Source organism: Betta splendens, chromosome 24, assembly GCF_900634795.4.
Source record: "Betta splendens chromosome 24, fBetSpl5.4, whole genome shotgun sequence".
Lineage (NCBI taxonomy): Eukaryota > Metazoa > Chordata > Actinopteri > Anabantiformes > Osphronemidae > Betta > Betta splendens.
The window spans coordinates 10,606,881-10,625,395 of NC_040901.2; the positions used below are offsets into that span (position 1 = coordinate 10,606,881).

General features: G+C 47.0%; 3 protein-coding genes and 1 long non-coding RNA gene across 6 annotated transcripts; 1 reads left to right on the forward strand and 3 right to left on the reverse strand.

Moving 5' to 3' along the window:
• Positions 1-111: 111 nt before the first annotated feature.
• Positions 112-2,873, reverse strand: rd3 (retinal degeneration 3, GUCY2D regulator). The gene is made up of 4 exons (XM_029141417.3): positions 2,666-2,873; positions 2,163-2,269; positions 1,511-1,823; positions 112-896 (listed from the first exon to the last, which is right to left on the reverse strand). The coding sequence occupies exons 3-4, from the start codon at positions 1,798-1,800 to the stop codon at positions 509-511; spliced, it is 678 nt and encodes a 225-aa protein (XP_028997250.1). The 5' UTR covers positions 1,801-1,823; positions 2,163-2,269; positions 2,666-2,873; the 3' UTR covers positions 112-508.
• A 476-nt stretch (positions 2,874-3,349) lies between these two features.
• On the forward strand, positions 3,350-5,776 carry LOC114850159 (uncharacterized). 3 transcript variants are annotated; one of them, XR_008693935.1, is made up of 3 exons: positions 3,350-3,530; positions 3,707-4,852; positions 4,986-5,776. It is a non-coding gene; the product is annotated as an uncharacterized LOC114850159 (long non-coding RNA). The 3 variants fall into 3 exon arrangements; XR_008693936.1 differs by having other exon boundaries at positions 3,707-4,197; XR_008693934.1 differs by having other exon boundaries at positions 4,067-4,852.
• Positions 5,777-9,183: 3,407 nt separating this feature from the next.
• slc30a1a (solute carrier family 30 member 1a) lies at positions 9,184-14,111 on the reverse strand. The gene is made up of 2 exons (XM_029141703.3): positions 13,085-14,111; positions 9,184-11,728 (listed from the first exon to the last, which is right to left on the reverse strand). Exons 1-2 carry the CDS (start codon positions 13,656-13,658, stop codon positions 10,839-10,841), a joined length of 1,464 nt encoding a protein of 487 aa, XP_028997536.1. The 5' UTR covers positions 13,659-14,111; the 3' UTR covers positions 9,184-10,838.
• Positions 14,112-14,644: 533 nt separating this feature from the next.
• Positions 14,645-17,934, reverse strand: nek2 (NIMA-related kinase 2). The gene is made up of 9 exons (XM_029141710.3): positions 17,564-17,934; positions 17,140-17,357; positions 16,794-17,034; positions 16,608-16,690; positions 16,393-16,519; positions 16,073-16,307; positions 15,814-15,868; positions 15,641-15,717; positions 14,645-15,366 (listed from the first exon to the last, which is right to left on the reverse strand). The coding sequence occupies exons 1-9, from the start codon at positions 17,657-17,659 to the stop codon at positions 15,161-15,163; spliced, it is 1,338 nt and encodes a 445-aa protein (XP_028997543.1). The 5' UTR covers positions 17,660-17,934; the 3' UTR covers positions 14,645-15,160.
• Positions 17,935-18,515: the final 581 nt, after the last annotated feature.

Genomic DNA, 18,515 nt, shown 5'->3' on the forward strand with positions numbered 1-18,515 from the left:
CGTCTGTTGCTGATTTCTGTACATTATCTGTTTTTATGGGCAAGAGCAGCTGAGGACATATAAGCTTTTGGCTTGCAGACCTCAGATTTGAAACCGTGTTGTTCATTCTACTGCGAAAGCCTGTGTCATACTCTGGATGACATTAATGTTGACACTAACCATGAGAGATAGTTTGAGAGATTTACCAAAGACAACAGCCTGACAAACATTTTCTTCTGCAACAACAAACTTATTAATAAAATAAGTACCAGGTTTCAGTACAAACCTTTAATGCCAAGTGTCTAAGCCTAAAAGAGGCATTCAACGGGTGATAATCTCATTAAAGCTGAAAGTCCTCCAAGTGCTGGAACTCAGTTTTTAAGGAACAGAAGATCTGAGAGAAATACCTGACGTCACCCTTTGAGAGCAAAAGGTTGCTGAGGAGAGAAGGAGGAGGATGGGATTCACCCTCCCGCATCTGGTGCAAAGTGGAGTTGGAAACATCAGCATCTGTCCTGTGAACGCCGCCTCACACAACCTTGCTGCTGCTGCTGCTGCTGCTGCTGCTGCTGCTTCCTTTGTAGCGGAAGTCGGGCACGCTCCACACCCTCTGCGCCCTCTCTTCGCTCTCCACCCCTCTCTCCACGTCCTCGGAAACGGTTTTGAGGTCGCTGAGCCCCGTCCCGTCAGCCACGGCCGAGTTCAGGCCCACCATGCTTCCAAATGGGTTGATTTTGATTCGAGACCTGAAATTTATGAGGGACATGCTCATGGCACGCTTGTTGTTCCATTGGCGGGCGAGCCTCTGCGCCTCCTGCTCCTCCTTCAGTTGGTCCAGAGCCTCCAGGAGGACTGAGCGGAACAGGCCGGACACCTCCTGGGCTTCTGGCTCGTTGGCCTGCATGACCTCCCTGAACCTGTGCGCAGCAAAGAAAAGCTCTCATCATTGCTTATGTACAAGAACAGCCTGCATTTAGTAGCATCTCTCCTGAGAGAGTGAGTTAATTAGGACTTAACCTTCCTGCCGCTAATTAAAATCAGAATGGGCTCCATCTGGGTATGTGTGACTTCAACCTATGTTGCTTAGCACCTCACTGCTCTTCGACATTAGCGCCTCCTAAACTGCTTCCAAAAACCTGTCAAACGAGAGGCCGGGGCATCAGCAGCTTTCTCAGAACAGATGCTCCGACGAGCTCAGAGAGTCTCTGCTGCAGATTAAAGGACGGCTGTCACAAAGAGGCTGGCCCGAGGGCGGCCGGGGCACTTTTCTCAAGAAATCTCTGCCTCTCTCTAATAAATGTGCTTTCAGGAAATGCACTACCGGGAAAAACGAGTTTCAGTATCAATATTGATCTGATTCCATCCTATTTCAGGTTATTTTTACCACAGCTGGAGAATTCCTCTTCCCATAAAGGTGATGCTGCCGTATTAAAGCCTTTCAGAGCACTGAAAAGGCACCTGCTGTTCTAGTTACCCTCACGTAAATGCGCCGTAGATATGCGCTACGAAGTCTGATCCGAAGGCGACTCACTTGAGAATGACGAGCCCGCAGCAGGACGGCGGCACCTTGGAGCAGAGGTCCTCCAGGCCCAGCCTCTCCCCGGTGCTGATGCTGTGGGCGGAGCGCGGCGTGCTGGCCAGCCAGCTGTAGTCCACCCCGGTCTTCAGGCGCCGGTATTCATTTTCCCTCTCCCTCTGCAGCCTCTCCGCCTCCTTCAGCTGCCAGTTGAACTCCAGCATCAGGGTGTCGGTGACCACCTCGGCCGGGTCCCGCCGCGGGCTGCGGCGGTAGGGCTCGTTCCAGCTGAACCAGGAGGACATGGCCTCGGTCTCCCTCACCGCCCCTTGAGATGATCGCAGGAAATCATTACACTGAAATAATTAGACGTGACCTTTAATTAAACTGGAGCACACAATATTGCTGCCGAGCTCCTGAACCGCTGCAGTTAATAGCTTTCACCGTGGACTGGTGCTCATAGATATTTCGCCAGCCTTTGTTTTTTTGAGATTTACATCTTTAATCGAAAGTAATGAGCCGACAGTGAGATATTTTACAGATGCACTTGCTCAGACTACACAGATTAACATGTGAAGCACTGGTTCGTCTGACTGAGTGTTTTTGCCCTATGTGTTTATAATTGTGGATCACTTGTTAATATCCGGAACCCGATCCATTTCCCCACCTGGACAGATCGGCCTCTTATCTCCTGGCTGTTCGTTCTGCAGGTGTTTTATCCGCTGCTGGATTCAACTACTGTAGATTCAGCCTGTCCTTTGTTTGCGTTCCTGCCTGTGACGACAGGAGAGAGGAGAACGGAAAAGGCCGCTGATTGCAATCGAATGAGTCACTGAGATCAGCTTCATGTCCTTGTGTGTGGGAACACGGGCTCAATGAAACAGTGATTGTTTAGATTTGAAGTGATGAGCTTAAAGGTTGTTCACAGAGAATCAGTGCAGCTCTGATGTTTGCATAATCATTCTGTGAACTGAGTCACAGCCACAGTCAGTGACTGGTCAGTGAGCGCTGCTAAGCTCCGGCAACTAATAATTAAACAAAAAAATCAATAATGAAAATAATCATTAGTTTAAAATGAAAATCTTCGGCTCGCATTTACTAGTTTTCCAACATTTTGTGCATTAAATGAACTTTACATCCACAAACACAGACATAAGACATTTCTCTTACTTTCTTGAAGTTTGTCTCAGGCTCCCAAAGAAACGAAATCACAGAGGAGCAGAATTAGAAGGGCTCTCGAAAAGCGGACGGCGAGATACAACTGGCTGAATAAAAAGCAGAGCGCAAAGAGAACTGGTCTCTCTCTCTCTCTTTTTCTCCCTCTCTCTTCTCTTCTCTCTCTCTCTTCTCTTCTCTCTCTCTCTCTCTCTCTTCTTTCTCTCTCTCTCTTTCTCTCTCTCTCTTCTCGATACAGTCTCTCTCATCCTCTCTCCTTCTTTCTCTCTCCTCTCATCTCTTTCTACGTTCTACTTCTTCGATTCTTCTCCGTCTCTACTCGGAATCATCGTCTCTCGTAGTCTCTGCTCATCTCTCTCTCTCTATCTTTCTCTCTCGTACATCACTTTCGGTCTCAATACTCTCTTTCAGTGCTTCTCTCGTCTTACTGCTTCGCTCTCTCTCTCTCTTTCTCTCTCTCTCTCTCTCTCTCTCCTCTCACGTCCTCGAACAGTCCCACAGCATTATCTCCCTCCTCCTCCCGGGAGCTCCTCTCCAGCCTGCCGTTACTTGTTGCAGGAGGCTGGGGGCACCATCTCCAACGGGAGCCGTCGTGTCACGGCCCCTGATGAAGTGCTTATGTAGCGTTCTGCGATTCGCCGTTGCCATAGCGACGCGGCTAAGCCCATTTGTCTACAATAAGCTCGATCGGTTCAAAGGGAGCGGGAGGGAGATGAAGAGGCAGATAAAAGGGACAGAGTGCTGTTGAACGATGAGGCGGAGCGAGGGGAGCTAACTCTCGCAGGGTGTTGTTTTTAGGGGAGCGCGTGCTCCCTGGGCAACGAGGAGCACGCGCAGCATCCGCACGAGGCCGGTGCTGGTAAATTAACATCCTCCACATAATGAATCCCCGTTGCTCGACGTACAGGGTGGCTGGAAAAGTGCGTGCGTGTGTGTGTGTGTGTGTGTGTGTGTGTGTGTGTGTGTGTGTGTGTGGTGATTGTGCCGTCGTTATGTAGGTGTTTGTCAAGGTTTGTTGCTTTTTTCCGTGTGTAGGTGGGAGCAGCTAACCTCAGGCGCTTTCCTTGAACACGCATTCACAGTAACCTTAAAATTCTCCTCACACCATCCTCCTCCTCATCATCATCATCATCACCCATCCTTCGCTGCTACGGGCTGAATAAAACGCTGGGCGGACTCTTCACTGCAGGAAATACTAACTTTAACCGGTTATTTAAATATTGTGATGCAGCTTCTGTTTTCACTGAGCTAAAAGAAGTCATAGTCCGCGCTCCTCCTCTGCATCGTCTGAGTTTAGTTCATGCTGTCAAATACAGAATTAATGCAGATTTAAGCGGAAACATACAGTATGAGTGTCTATGTCTCACTCATTTAAACCATTTTCCTTCTCTGTAGGTTTTAATTTATTTTAAGGCCCATTTCAATGTGCAGCCATCGCAATATTCACACAGCCGGAACGAGGCCTCCTCTTCCTCCTCCTCTTCCTCCTCCTCCTCCTCCTCCGCCCGAAGGTGACAGATGGGCAGGTAAGCTCCTGCTGAAATCCGAACAGATGACGGCGCTAATCCGCTAAAGTGATTCCCTCCATCAGCGCCGCGTTAACCTCGCGTCTCTGACGGTGCGTCATCCGGCACGCGTGCTCGTGCACGACAGAGAGACGCGTGGGGAGAGCTTCTAGACCCCCACTCCACGGCGGCCACCAGTAATGCGTGTTTATGCACATTCAGGCCTGATGTGAGTTGTTTACAGAAAACAACTTTAGTCTCATATCTGTGGTCTGAATGTGCATCTGCCTCCACCTAATCACCGTCACCTACAGTAAAAAATAGGAAACAGCTTGTTGAAGATTAAAACCAATGGACACAAGCCTTGACATGTTTTACAAAATACGTTTTGCTTTGTGTTGTGTGTCGTTCTTCAAATTTTTATTTGTCACGTCTAGTAAAAACTGATAAGACAAACAGTGATTATGCATCTATGAGGGCTGTCAGCAGAGGGCGCCATCACCACACGCGCCCTCTCACCAGTGATGAACAGCAAAAGCAAAATTAATGTTGTCAGTGAGCCTCTGCTGTTCAACACATGCTCCGCCTTCGTTGAATCCTCGCAGAGGTGAGTCAGTGGCAGCGAAGGGGAAGTGCAGACTGGTCACGAGCGCCTGAGCGCGCGACTAACACGCTTGTGAGTCACGTCCTCGGCTTTAGATCAGACTCAGCTGTTGCAAAGAAGAGTAATATTAACATGAATGCAAATACTGTTTGTTTGTATTGTTTTCTATTTGTATTGTTTTATATTTATAATTGTCCGCATGCAGACAGGCCACTAGGGGGCGGACTGTCACCACTGTTACCCACAGCACAACCCACTGACCCCACGTTGCATCTGCGGGCGGAGGGTGGTGGCCACAGGTGGTGCTGGCTGTTGGAGGGACAGAAGCTGCCGCGTGCACAGAGGCCGGCGGGGCCGTTTGAGGCGAGGACCCGCGCTTTGCATCTCTGAGATGAAAGGCTGGAAAAAAGGTTCGAGGAAACAAACCGCGCGCCGCCTCACCTGCTGAACAAACAGCACTGGCGCAATAGGAACAAAGACTCCGTGGGGGTGGAGGGGGGTTCAGGGAGGAGGTGAAGTGGGGTTTTCACTCGTCGTGCATCTCCGTCACACAATCAGGCCTTGTTGCTCCCTCAGCGGAGAAGCTGTGGACGGACACAGACGGAGATGAATGTGAGCTTTGTTCGAATGTCATGTTCCAGGCGTGTACAGGGTGAACCGGGCTTCTCGGAGGTACAACAGTCCCATGATGAGTTAAGTACGAATCACTGAAAAGGGTGTTAAAGGTTAACATTCTTATAAATGCAGCCGTCGCCATCTGTTGCTGTCATGGCGATTCGCCGCCTCTAATTCTTATCCGGGGCTTTTTTCCTTTTTTTGTTCTTATCTGTCACCCTTGCTCGAGCGTTACGTAATCCCACAGCGCTGACACACATGTTCTGTACCGTTCGACCGAGGGCCGTGGAGCAGTAGCTGCCCTCTGGTGCGGCCGTGGGGAAGGAAGTTCAGGCCGGATCACATGAGCGCGGTGAAAAAACAAAAAAAAAAGAAAAACAACACGCCAGATTTGCTGACGCGCCCCTTTTCTCTTTGGCCTTTGTCCAACGGGCCGTTTCAAAAGAAAAGCCTCTGTGTGAATGTGCACGGGGAGCTGAATATTCTCCCAGCTCATCACAAGCGGGATAAAGACTGAAGTTATGCAGTTGCACCGACGTTTATGCCCACGGACGTCCGACCCCCGACCCCCGGCGCCCGTTTCAGGCTGAGAGGGATGCTGATGAGGGCGGTGACGCGCGGGAAAGTCAGCCTCACGCGTGCACGCGCAGCGATGACACACTCTATGAGGACGCGTTACGTAAAACTCCGTCCTCCTGCTCGGCCGACTGCGGAGCGATGCGCCCGCCGGCCTGCGGGTCGGCCGGGGGCGCGGGGTCGCCGCCTGCTGCCCAGACATATTGGAGGTCCAGATGGCTGGAACGCTAATGAAGGCAGCGAAGGCGTCGCCGCACGCGAGCGGAACTTCACTTCCTGTTTCGGTCTGGAAGCCATTGATCAGTTCTTTCCTTTGAGCCTCAGATGAACCTGCAGACGTCCATACAGCTTGACTTGTCTGCAGCGTGGACCCCTGCTGTGAGGACTCTTCTCTCTGTTAATAAAAGCGTCTGACAGCAGGTTTTTGTGACTTTTAGCGACTTTGGGGACTTAAATAGCAAAGACCAAGACTTGCTTGCCTCTAGTTTGCTCAAGGCCGCGTGGAAGCGATGTTACATAGTCACAGCAATGACTGGAATCTGGGTTCGCAAACATAACAGACCCACCTCACAACATTGTTGCTCCTTAATAACCTTGGATCGCTCTCTGACCGTCACAGCGTCCAAGGATCATCACGGCTGTTGTTTCCCACCCCAGTGCATGCTGGGACAGCAGCTGCCTGCATCGCAGCCCGTTTCTCAGAAATGAGCTGAAAGACAATGAGAGGGAAAGGAAAACAGCCCAGGACCGAGATGTTTTGCTGAATTGCTCCACACCTTAAATACACATGGGAAAAGTGTTTGCACAGTCTGGGCGTTGATATAAGTCATTATTGCATATTTATCAAAATGGAAAAACTTTTACACAATTTTCTGCAAAGTAGAAATTCATCCTTACTTGATATCGTTCTCTCTTGTGGGAAAACAGTTTATGTTTTTGAGTTTTGTATGAACTTGATGGTGGATCACTGAAAACACGTGTTCACATCTCAGACAAATAAACACATCCATCATCATAAGCACAGTGGTTTAGCTCAGCCTTCACGTGATGTTTTCTCTCTAGTAAACGGGAGATTCTAAAAAGTAAAGAAATTAAAAAGGAGGTTTCATTCATTCTTATTGCATTACAGCCTCTAACGGAGGAATGAAACTGAGGCCTCATCATCAGGCACTCAGGGATTTAACTCTGTGGATCGTAAATTCACACTTTATCATTTAATAGACATTATTTATTTATGATATTTCAGCCTGAACCAGTAAGTGAACCATAAAGTTGTAAAGAACCAGTTGAATACATTAGTCAGCATGAAGAGATGAGCGATACAAATGTGGAGGAGCTATTTTACTGTGTGTGTGTGTGTGTGTGTGTGTGTGTGTGTGTGTGTGTGTGTGTGTGTGTGTGTGTGTGTGTGTGTGTGTGTGTGTGTGTGTAGGAGAGGAGTGATATTAAACATGTCAATTATGTGCTGCTCTGGTTAGTGGAACGGAAGCTTACTCACAGTGAAGGTGCTGTTTTCACACAATCAGCTCACGAGGCTGTGTGTGTGTGTGTGTGTGTGTGTGTGTGTGTGTGTGTGTGTGTGTGTGTGTGTGTGTGTGTGTGTGTGTGTGTGTGTGTGTGTGCGTGCGTGCGCAGATTCTGACTGTGTGCTTGTTTCCAAAGATAAATCAGAACCATTAAAATCTGTGATTTAGAGGAGGAGGACGTTGGGGGAAAGGAACAGCAGCAAACACATTGTGTAACAGCAAAAATCTGTTCAGCCTCATCGTGACACACGACAAAATGCAGCTGAGTCACTGACGGCTCACATCATCACAAGGCTCACAGTTCCATTCTTTGAGGTTCTTTGATTTAACTAGTGAAGCAAAGTGATATAGTTTATTTTAAAACAGAATGTAGGGCATAAAACCTGAAATATTATTAATCTGTTACTGTAGCAGGAGGTCTTAGTACGTCTATCAACCAATCAGCATCAGACCGATCAAACATAAATAACAACAGCTGCGTTAATGTGTCTCTGTTACATCCATGATGGGATGAGGAGTCCCAGTATCTGATAATGGCTCCTACAGAGGCCCACAGCAGGCGTCTGTCTTTACTGTATGCAGATCACATAACTGTGACACGTAAATGTGCGCCCGTGAGTTAATCAGTGAGGAATTAATTGTCGCAGGATGAACCCACTCAACTGCGGTGATCAAAGTCTGAGGGCTGGGTGGGTGAGGCAGTACAGTACGATCCGCCGGTGAAACATTAACCAAACACACTTCCCCTGATAAGTCTGTGCTGCAGAAGGATTTAGCGTCTCCGTTTTCAAGCTGAAGCTGTCAAACAGGTGGTGATTCCACCACAGTGGGTTTGAGTGGGGTTTATTATAATGGGGAAGGGGGGGGGGTCTGTTGGCCATAACATTACAACCACAGTGTAGCACAGAGGAAATGAAGCAAGCTGAACTTCATATCCTGAGTCATCAGCTCGTCTCCAGTCGACACTGGCTGACGTTCACAAAACCCTTTACTTCTGCTTTTTTAACTTTGGTGCTTTTGGATTCGTTTTTCATTAAACCTTCACGGTCGCACACTAGGCTGCTCAGATAGAGTGGGGCTGAGCCCTGAGGCATGCTGGGTAGAGGGTGAGCGCGTTGGAAATCCCCCGGGCTCCTCACACGAGCAGCCTCGGGCCGCAGCGTTCGTCTCCACACCACGGAGGAGGTCGTAATTGCAGCGTGTCACTGTGACAGCGGCTGCGACAGCTCCAACGCCGCATCATTACTGTTCAGACGCTCTGCGGTTTTGGAGCGGAGCAGGTGACACAAGCCGCAAATATCCTGTTGGGTTTAGGGAAGATCAACGCACAAATGCGACCTCATCTTTTGAATCCGGTTTTCACTGAGAGCGCGTCTGACCGTTTGTCGTCTCGGAGGATGTGCTTTGAAACCACACACGTTCAACTACAGCAGCGCGTCTTCATTTCAGAGACTGCACACGAAGCGCAGCTTCTTCAAATCTACAGCAAATCTCCTTTAATCTCCTTCACACACTCCTCTGGTTGCAGTGGATTTCTCAGGTAAAAGTCAACGCTGGATCAAAGTCTTGACGAACACTGGATATAAGACGTTTAACACCAACGACTGAACAGGTCGTCTGCCTGTGATGCACCAGATGAAACAAAGAGAAACTCATAAAGACAAATTAAGAATGAACCAAAGCAGGTGTGGGTTGAGCAGTTGTACCAAACACCCATTCATTTTTTATTGCACAATAACACATTTGACATGTACTGTATGCATGTGTATATATACATATATAGATATATCAAAAACACATCAACTGATGCGTCATATCTAAAATAAAATAAAACAACACTTTTGTTTATCATTTTACACAAACTGAAGAGACAGAGAATATAAGTGACCCCAATAAGGTGTCAACCATTTCCCAGCACATGTTTCTATATTGCATACACTGTTCATGAGGAGTGGCGATAGGAGATGCACCGATGGGTCGCCGTTAAATGATAACAGCAGATGGGGGAGATTCATACAAGTTCAAAGGCCACCATATGGACTTTAAGTGAGCAAAAATAGCCTGCTCGGCTGCAGAAAGCAGGGGACAGACAAGCTATGTGATCAGTCATTCCCTCCCCAGTCATGTTGGAGGATACCAGCTGGTACTGGTAAGCAGCAACTGGAGCTCCTCTGCAGAGCTCGGAGGCTCCAGACACCAGGACTCGGCCTGATCATGCAAAGGAAGCGTCACGGAACCTGCTCGGCGTAGATTGTGACAAGGTGCCGAGCACATTCGTGAACAGCCCAGGTTCACACGGAGGATAGTGTTTTACTAATGCATACAGTGCTCACTTTATCACGAAACACTCAACCTTCTGGCCTGCAAGGCGTCAAATCCAGGAATTAACAATAATCATGTGACTCTGCCATTGCAAGAGGTTCAGTTACACTGTCTAATATACTATGTGCTATGTCACAGCAGTTTTCTATGTACTTAAAAGGCAAGGTGAGAGAGAGAGAGAGAGAGAGAGAGAGAGAGAGAGAGAGAGAGAGAGAGAGAGAGAGAGAGAGAGAGAGAGAGAGAGAGAGAGAGAGAGAGAGAGAGAGAGAGAGAGAGAGAAAGAGAGAGAGAGACGGGTTGATATGGATTCTGTATCCGTCTAAAGACTAAAGTTAAAAGTCAAACCCAGTGAAGAGGCTGAAACATCACATTTGTCAAATGACTACAGCAAAGAAGGCCCGTCCAAAAGGTTCAAGACAGAAAATTTAAAATCTATCGTCCAAACTGAGTATTACAAACAGCATCTAGCGAGAATTAGATCACTTCTAATAACTTAAATACTTAAATTATGATGCAATAAAATACTCCTCCACTTGGGACCAAGGAGTAAGAAAAGGAGACTTTATGCCAATAGGTCCATAGGCTAAACAAGACGTGTGCTCTGATTTGCATGTGTTGTGCATGACCTTTTGGAAGAGGGGGTTTCTCTCAGGTCCCTTCAAACCAGCAGGGAGAAGCTTTGGGACAGAAACACGGGACAAAAGGGACGCATCACAACACGGTGCTAATGCGGGGACACTCATGCAGGTCCTGCTCAAGTCTCAGAGGACAGTAGGTCATGCATCGTCACCATACTGTCAGGACAAGAGGCAACGGGGGGGGGGGGGGTTACTGAGGCTCAAAGGCATGAACACTGAGGTTTTATAAGAGGATGTTCAGTCACTAAAAAGGGGAAAACAACAGTTTAGGGAAAATTATTTTCTTATCAGAGCAACAATGGGTCAAAAAGACGAAGATGATCTCAATTTAGGTGGTAGTTTTCCATCTTTCCATCTTTGTTTCTCTCTGCCGCTCCCATCTCACAGAGATGACTCCACCTCCCTGGTGACGACGGCCTCCGCTTCCGACCGAGGGCACACCTGAACAGCCGCAGCGTGCTCGGGGGTCTCGCTGATGACCTCCAGGGCCGAGGACGCCGCGGCCTTGCAGTCGCTGCTGGCCTTCTTCTCGCAGCTTGTGGCCTGTTTGTCTGCGGAGCCACAGCAAAGCTTGGGAGCGCACTGAGTCCGACAAGAGAGCTCGCAGAGGGAGTCCCGGGACTCCGAGCTGAACGTGACGAACTCAGGCTGGATGGTGGTGGCGTGAATGCCCTCGTCGTGGAAGAAGTCCTTAATGCGTTTCGCCACCTCCATGTAAGAAGTGGGGTCGTGACACTTTATGTGAGCGGTGGCGATGATGCGGCTGCCGGCCAGCTGCCAGATGTGCAGCTCGTGGATGGCCAGCACGCCTTCCAGACTCAGCAGCCGCTCGTTGAGCCTGTGCATGTTGATCTGCTTGGGCACAGTCTGCAGCAGGATGAGGGCTGACTCTTTGAGCAGTGGGTAGGTAGTGTACAGCAGGATTCCCACCATGATGAGGCAGAGCGTGGGGTCGAGGTAAAGGACCCAGCAGGGGCCAGCCGTCTTGTGGGCCTCCAGCAGATCGACGAGGGTGTGATTGACGTGTTGGTGGTCTGTGGAGTGGCTGTTGATGCACGGGTTCACGCACACTTCACCCGCTTTGCAGGGCTGCCACACAAAGTAAAATATAATAGCATTGACAACCACAATGACAGAGCCCAGCGCATCACCCAGCACATGCAGGAAGACCCCGCGCATGTTGAGCTGCGTCGATGAGTGGTCATGGTCCATGTCCTCGTAGTGGGTGTTGCCGTTCATCTGAACCTCTGTGCTGTCTTTACAGCTGATTTCTGAAGATAAAGATAAAAACAGGGAGGTCAGTTTACTGTGACCAAAGTAATAATCAGATAGACTTTGACACTAAGACACTTCTGAAGCATTCCATACGAGAGAACAAAGAGAAACAGTGACAAAAATAAAAGCTGCTGTGAGGAACTGGGTTCATTTGGGTGCAAAAACACATCTCTGAAACATGAAACAATGTTAGAAAACATAACTCAGTAGAGGTCTAGTGTACCATTTAATAGTCAGTTGGGGCTAAGCGTCAAACAAAAGAGGCCAACAATACCTACTATCTACTTTGACCTGAGCTCCACTGAAAGTAAAGAGCTTAGAGACCGAGAACAATTCAGAGTTGGAGGTGATTAAGTTTCAATTATAGTGATATTTGTACTTTTCTTATTTCTTTGCTTTCACTGTGAAAGATAAATTGGCCTCATTGTGTGTGTGTGCCTTGTGGTTAACTCCAGGCTATGAAAGAGAGAAACACAGCAGACAGCCCGGGTGGGTTCACTCCCATCCTGGGACATGGCTGGGTCATTTATCTAAACGGCTAATGGTGGGGCTGGGGCTGTCGGCCTCATGGTTACACTGATGTATGGCCCAGGAAGGGCCTGGTGCACAAAGGAGCGGGGAGAACCGCCTCCATTAATTGAAACTGGCAGAGCTTGGGAGAAACCGTGTGGGAGAAAATGGTCTGCTGTATGGGTTTAACCCCTCAGCGACAGGGACGACTGACTCTGGGACATATGACCAACAGTACAGTGCTTTTACTGGGCTGAGGGTGTGGGAAGTCGCCATTAGACGGCAGTAACAATTCCAAATGAACTACATATGACAAGCTGTAACAAGCAGGCTGTCTCTAATTCAAAAACAATGAAGTGAGAGTGCTAATGACGCAAGAAAACTAACTACAAGGCACGTGAGCGTCACAGATTTGGCAATATTTGTCTCCTTAAACATCCCGTTTTTGTTCTGGGTTGAATCTGACACAAGCCTGTACAAATCACCGTTTATAAAGGCCCCTGTGTGAGGTCTTCAGAAAACCCCAAAACCGAGGCTTCACCATTTAATGTCACTGTTGTGACCACGTTACCAAGGAAAGAATAACCCTCAACAACTCAAATCGGTTAACAAACACAGCCTAAATATTACACTGAAAAGGAAACAATGAGGATTAGTCGCTTTGGCAGCAGTCCTGAAGGTTCACCTGAGACATTGGTACATACTGCTGTGCAACCTGAACCGCCAACAATGGAGATGTGGTGCGTGGCGTTTATATCGGCCTGTAGTGTAAATTAATACACTGCACTGTCTAAACAACATCTAAGGCTTTACACATCATACAGACATTGACTCATAATTACCATCTCTCGGTTTCACATCGCCAGGGCTGTTGTGATTTCCCACCAAGTTGTTGGTCTCCTCTCCTGAAGATCCATTCCCAGATTTTTGGGACTTGCAGGCTTTACTCCTCTTGTTCTTACTCCCGTGCGAGTGACCTCCGTGGGAGTGTCCGTGGCCTCCGCCGGCGTGCCCGTGGAACATGCAGAGTCCGAGCAGATTAACCAGGAGCCCCGCGGCACCCACCCCAGCGACCACCCCCGGGCTCTCGATTTCGTGGGGCTCGGTGTAGTGCTGGATCGCCTCCAGGACGATGGTGAAGCACAGCGCGGTGAGGAAGACGGCGTTGACCAGAGCCCCCATCACCTCTGCCCGGATCCAGCCGAAGGTGTTTTTGTTGGTCGCCTGAGTATTCTCGGCGAAGCGCACCGCGACCAAAGCCACCACCAGGGCGATGACGTCCGACAGCATATGGAAGGAGTCCGACAGCATAGACAGAGAGGAGGTCAGCCGGCTGACCACCACTTCCACGACGAAAAACACGAAAGTCAATGAAAGCATACATAGCAACCGGACGCGATTGGGCTCACAAGCCATTTTCCAGGTCCTGTTGGTCCTTGGTCGAGTTTCGAGCTGGTGATAAAATAAATGTGTCCCCTGATGAGATCACTCGAACATCAGCTAGCTACGGTTAGTCCAAGCTAACGACTTAACCACGTTAAGCTAGCTGGCTCCCAGGAGACAATACGATCAATGCGTCTTCATTCACTGCCGTTATATCGCGATTGCAACATCACTCGCCCGTATAAGAAAACAGTGGAGCCTAAATAATTCAAGGATATTAATCTAGTTCCCGTGTAAGAGCCCCGTGGACGTTACCAGCACATTCTAGACAGCTTTGCCGACGAGCTCCGGTTTGCAGACGGCTGAAACTTTGCACCCGAACCGGTAAACTTTCCACACGGAACACGGAGGGGAAAGCCTCGCCCCACTTAAGCTCTGATTGGTGGAATGGATACAACTTGGCATCTGATTGGCTTTGCGACTCTCACCAGCGTTAATGAACCAGGCAACATCGGTTGCTAAGCACGCTAACATTTAAAAATCTCGCGATAACAACATTGATGGCTCTAAAATTAAGTAGTATTTAAACTTTACTAAGACAGTTAAGGTTTTAAGTCATATAAGCACTCAATCGCGTTTAAAAACCTTCTTAACATACAGAAGGAAACGCCATAATCAAATTCAATAAAGTTATGTTGTGTCTATTTTAGAGCGTGCCTTTGCTCTGCCCTAAATTGTCTCGTATTATATCTCGTATCTTTCAGAGGATATACTAAATTGGTATTTTTCATTGATTAAAACCTGCAATGCAAGGAATGTATACATTTGTTTAATTAGCATTTAAGATGTGTCATCGAAGCACGAAACTCTGACGCAATAAACATCCCTTGTTATTAATAAAGCGGCGAGCTGCCTTTTTGTTGTAATCAAGAGTTGCTGTAATCCTGTGGTCCCTTCCTGGGCAACAGATGACCCCTTGTGGGGAGTATCGGTCTTGCTCACAATTAATAGTCACAGCACTAATTAAAAACAATTTAATCTTTTGACGGATATACATTTACGTATACGCGGACGCATATTATCTTGGTAGTATTTAAAACTATACTTAGAAACACTACACTAATTAGTGGAGTATAATATTATGATCTACTCTTTGACAGATCATATATCTATGCTTAAAGCTGAATCTTTTTTTCCCTTTTGAAAAGTAGAAAAGAAAAAAGATAAATTGACAATAAATGATTCCAGACTATTATTTCGTCACAGATCTAGGAGTGTTTACTCATACACATTGTCTTTGGCCATGCAATTTCAAAATAACAATTCTACTGCATACGTTTCAGTGACGATAGCTGCCTACAAAATCATCATACAGTGTGCATACAAAACTACAAACTGCCAAACAAAACATTGACAGCTTGCACATGCACAAAAATACAAGGAATTATTTAGCTTCAGTAGTTTCAGTCACAAACCATATATACACATATGACGACCATTCAGTAGCTTTCACTTTGTTAAAAGTCAGCGTTTGATCAACGAATTCCAAGGATGTGCCTGCTCTTGATCTGACAGGTCTTTTCCACCTCACTCAGTGTTTGAGCACGCAGATTGGCTGCCTGCAGCCTCCTTAATATCAGTTCCTGGGGCGTGGCACTCTGACGACTGCCAGACGAGTGGTTCTCTTTGTTCTCTCGGGCAAAGTGGACCTTTTTCTTGCTGGGGGACACATCCTCGGCATCTAAGACCAAACAGTAAGGGGCCACCGATTAACACAGACCACAAGGCAGTCCTGGGAGCACTTTTCAAACTGCACCCCTAATTGAGGGCAATCGTGTAACAGGAGATTGATTGTTAAAAATTTATTTTCATTTTATTAAATAATATTTTATACACAATTTAAATGCAATAAATAAAATTTATCACAGTCATCCACACTCAGCAGAAGCAACATTCAAAATGTCAGTTTTCATCTTGGTTCAAAGAGTCCAGAGGTCTTCGTCCAATTGCCATACCTATGTCTTTGCCAAAGAACGGTGCCAGGTCCATCTGCTGATGGAGACGGTTGTAATTCCTCAGCAAACTCTCTGCTCTAAAAAGCAAAATTAGCATTAAGACTAACTAAAACTTAAAACCAAAATATAACACTGCAGAAGACAATTGTAATTGTAACCATGTGGGGTGTTACCTGGCAAGCTTCTCATTTGACAGACGTTCACGAACACACAGCTGCTGCTCTCTTTCTGCCATAACAAAAAAGCTCAAGCTATGGAATTTGTAATCATCTTTCATTAAATTAATTATACTGGAAGATTATAGATCACCATATGCAGTAAGCCCAGATGTACTATAAGTGTGGTCATTCACTCTTCAGGTCAGATCACAATACTATACCCAAACAGAATCATGCTCCTGTAGCAAAACCGGAGTAACAATGAAGATCTTACGCTCCAGTCTCTCTTCACGTTCTTTCAGTGCCTTTTCTCTGTCCCGCAGAGCCTGTTCCCTAAGTTTCAGTTCTGCAGTAGACACTGGTGATGGTTCAGTGGGCCTGTGGCGGGGACATTCAGGGTCTGCTGACCTCCTCCGCAGCCGTGTTTGTGCTTTTCTCTGCTCCTCAACAACCACATCAGCCAAGAAGCTGCTCTGGAGAATAGACTCCACAGATGGCCTCAAGTAGTCCTGGCAACAGTGAGTGGACAAATGAGTTTGTTGTTTGTCAGGTATATGGTTACAGAATCATGTTTCGAAATATACAAATTCCAACCTTTAAGTTGAGCATTTTGCTGAGTAAGGTGTTCAGTTCCTCAGAGTATCGGTAGGGAATCCTTCTGAACTTTCCTTCTCTGATCTTTTCTGCCAGCTGTTTTTGGTTGTAAGCAGTAAACGGAGGCCTTGTAAGGAGAGATAAACATACATCAGCTTCTCAGTTATAGTAACTGCTGGTGAAATCAGCTCAAACAGAGAAGTCTGAATACTTACGATAAAGCACAGAGTTCATACAGCAAACACCCCAGTGACCAAATATCTGATTTCTCATTGTATGACATGCAGTTTATTTGCTCCTGAAAGAAATTTGTGAGGCACTCATTAAAAGGTTAAAAATGGTTTGTATACAATAAGCAATTTTAAAAGGTCACGTTCTGTGCTGCACAACTGAAACCTTACTGGAGACATGTAGTAAGGCGTCCCAACAAAGGTCTTTGCAAAACTGGTGTCATGGTTCAGTATCCTGGCTAGGCCGAAGTCACCAAGCTTCACATTCTGTCTGATGTCGAGGAAGATGTTTGCTGGTTTCAGGTCTCGGTGCAGAACCGTGGCCCTTCCATCGCTTCGTCTGTGGCACTCCTTCAGGGCCAACGTAAGCTGTGTCATGACCCGCAGGATAAACTGCTCCTCCAAATAACGTCTGTCTCAGTAAAAAGGAAACACCCAAAGACATACAAAAAAACAAACATTAAGGATGATAGGATATTTGTTGGATGTGTGTGCCTGCAACAAACTATCTGCGCACCTTTCCTTGATGCACTGGTTGATCAGGCTGGCCAGGTCCCCACCCTCACAGTACTCCATGACGATGTACAGCGTGGTGTTAGTGCGGTCTATGATGCGGTCATAGTACCTCACTATGTTTGGATGCTTGAGCTCCCTCAGCAGATTCACCTCTGACACAAGCATCTGCTTTTCACTCTCTGCCATGGTGCCATAGTCCAGCTCCTTCCAGACAAGGATCTACAATAGAGAGACAACTTCCTTATAGCTTAAAGGGTAACGAGAAAACCGAAGACTATGGGCCAAATAAAGCTCTGGGAAAAACCTATAATATTTATGGCCTACGTTTGCATTCAACCATAACGTTAAGCTAACGTTAAAGAGCATTGTAACATGGTGGACAGTTCAGCCCTGAGAGTAATGTTACTAGAATGCAGCTTACTCACTTTTCCGTCACATTTCCGTTTTATTTTCTGGCATTTCCCATATGAGCCAGCGCCAATTGTATACAGCACCTCGTAGTCTTCCACACGAGACGGCATGTTGTTGTTGTTACCAACTGAACGTGACGTTAACGGTTAAACTCGCCAGATATAACGTTAATTAAGCTTGCTAACGTTCAAACACGGTTAATAATAAACTGGTACATTACAGTTTGTCTCTATGTTCAGCCCTGTGGACATTTCTCATCCCAAAAACAACGATGCAAAAACCAAATGTTTATTTGGCTTCTGTGCTCGTTGACTCATAAACCAGGACTTCCTCTTGTTTTAAACCGGTGCCAAAGTTCTCGACGGTGATTGGCCAGCACGACGGCTCCTGATTGGCCCGCGAGATGATGCGCATGCGAAGTTGCTAAGCGCCTAAAAACCGCGAGAGTTGAGCGGGTACGCAACATCTGCTCAACTGTCCACACGGTGGCGATGAAACGTACAAGTAGACCATAAACCGTCAATATGCACTTCAGATAATCAGCAGAACAGAAAAATAAATTCAAAATAGAAGACGAACAGAAATCAATCACATGTGTTCTTGATGATTTTAAATATTGTGTCATGCATTTTAAATTTGGTATCAACAAAACATTTTAAAAAGCCTAAGTGACGTTTATTTACATTATATATTATTGTGAATAGCAGCTGTGTGAGACAAAGGTAATACTAGCTTGCTAAAAATATCCAAGGAACAAGTCATTTTTGAGCATGAATCATCTAATTTTTTTTCTTTGATAAATCTGTCACATTGTCATCTGACAGAGGCCATCAGCAATTTGTCCACCTCAGTGTGTCGTCGCTTTCGCTCCTGAAAGGTCACGGCTTGTCATCACAGCCGTTTCCATGGCGGCGTGTGTAAGACACGGGAGGCTGATGGGTGTCTCGGCGTCCCTGGTCGTTGGAT

What these genes read in the sequence shown, in the direction of transcription:
- rd3 (XM_029141417.3), bottom strand. Translation starts at nt 1,800, where the DNA reads ATGTCCTCCTGGTTCAGCTGGAACGAGCCCTACCGCCGCAGCCCGCGG. An exon ending in TGCGGGCTCGTCATTCTCAA is followed by an intron (nt 897 to 1,510) that starts GTGAGTCGCCTT and finishes TGCTGCGCACAG; the next exon opens with GTTCAGGGAGGTCATGCAGG.
- slc30a1a (XM_029141703.3), bottom strand. Translation starts at nt 13,658, where the DNA reads ATGGCTTGTGAGCCCAATCGCGTCCGGTTGCTATGTATGCTTTCATTG. An exon ending in CGATGTGAAACCGAGAGATG is followed by an intron (nt 11,729 to 13,084) that starts GTAATTATGAGT and finishes CTTTATCTTCAG; the next exon opens with AAATCAGCTGTAAAGACAGC.
- nek2 (XM_029141710.3), bottom strand. Translation starts at nt 17,659, where the DNA reads ATGCCGTCTCGTGTGGAAGACTACGAGGTGCTGTATACAATTGGCGCT. An exon ending in TATGAACTCTGTGCTTTATC is followed by an intron (nt 16,520 to 16,607) that starts GTAAGTATTCAG and finishes TCTCCTTACAAG; the next exon opens with GCCTCCGTTTACTGCTTACA. An exon ending in TCAAATGAGAAGCTTGCCAG is followed by an intron (nt 15,718 to 15,813) that starts GTAACACCCCAC and finishes TTTGCTTTTTAG; the next exon opens with AGCAGAGAGTTTGCTGAGGA.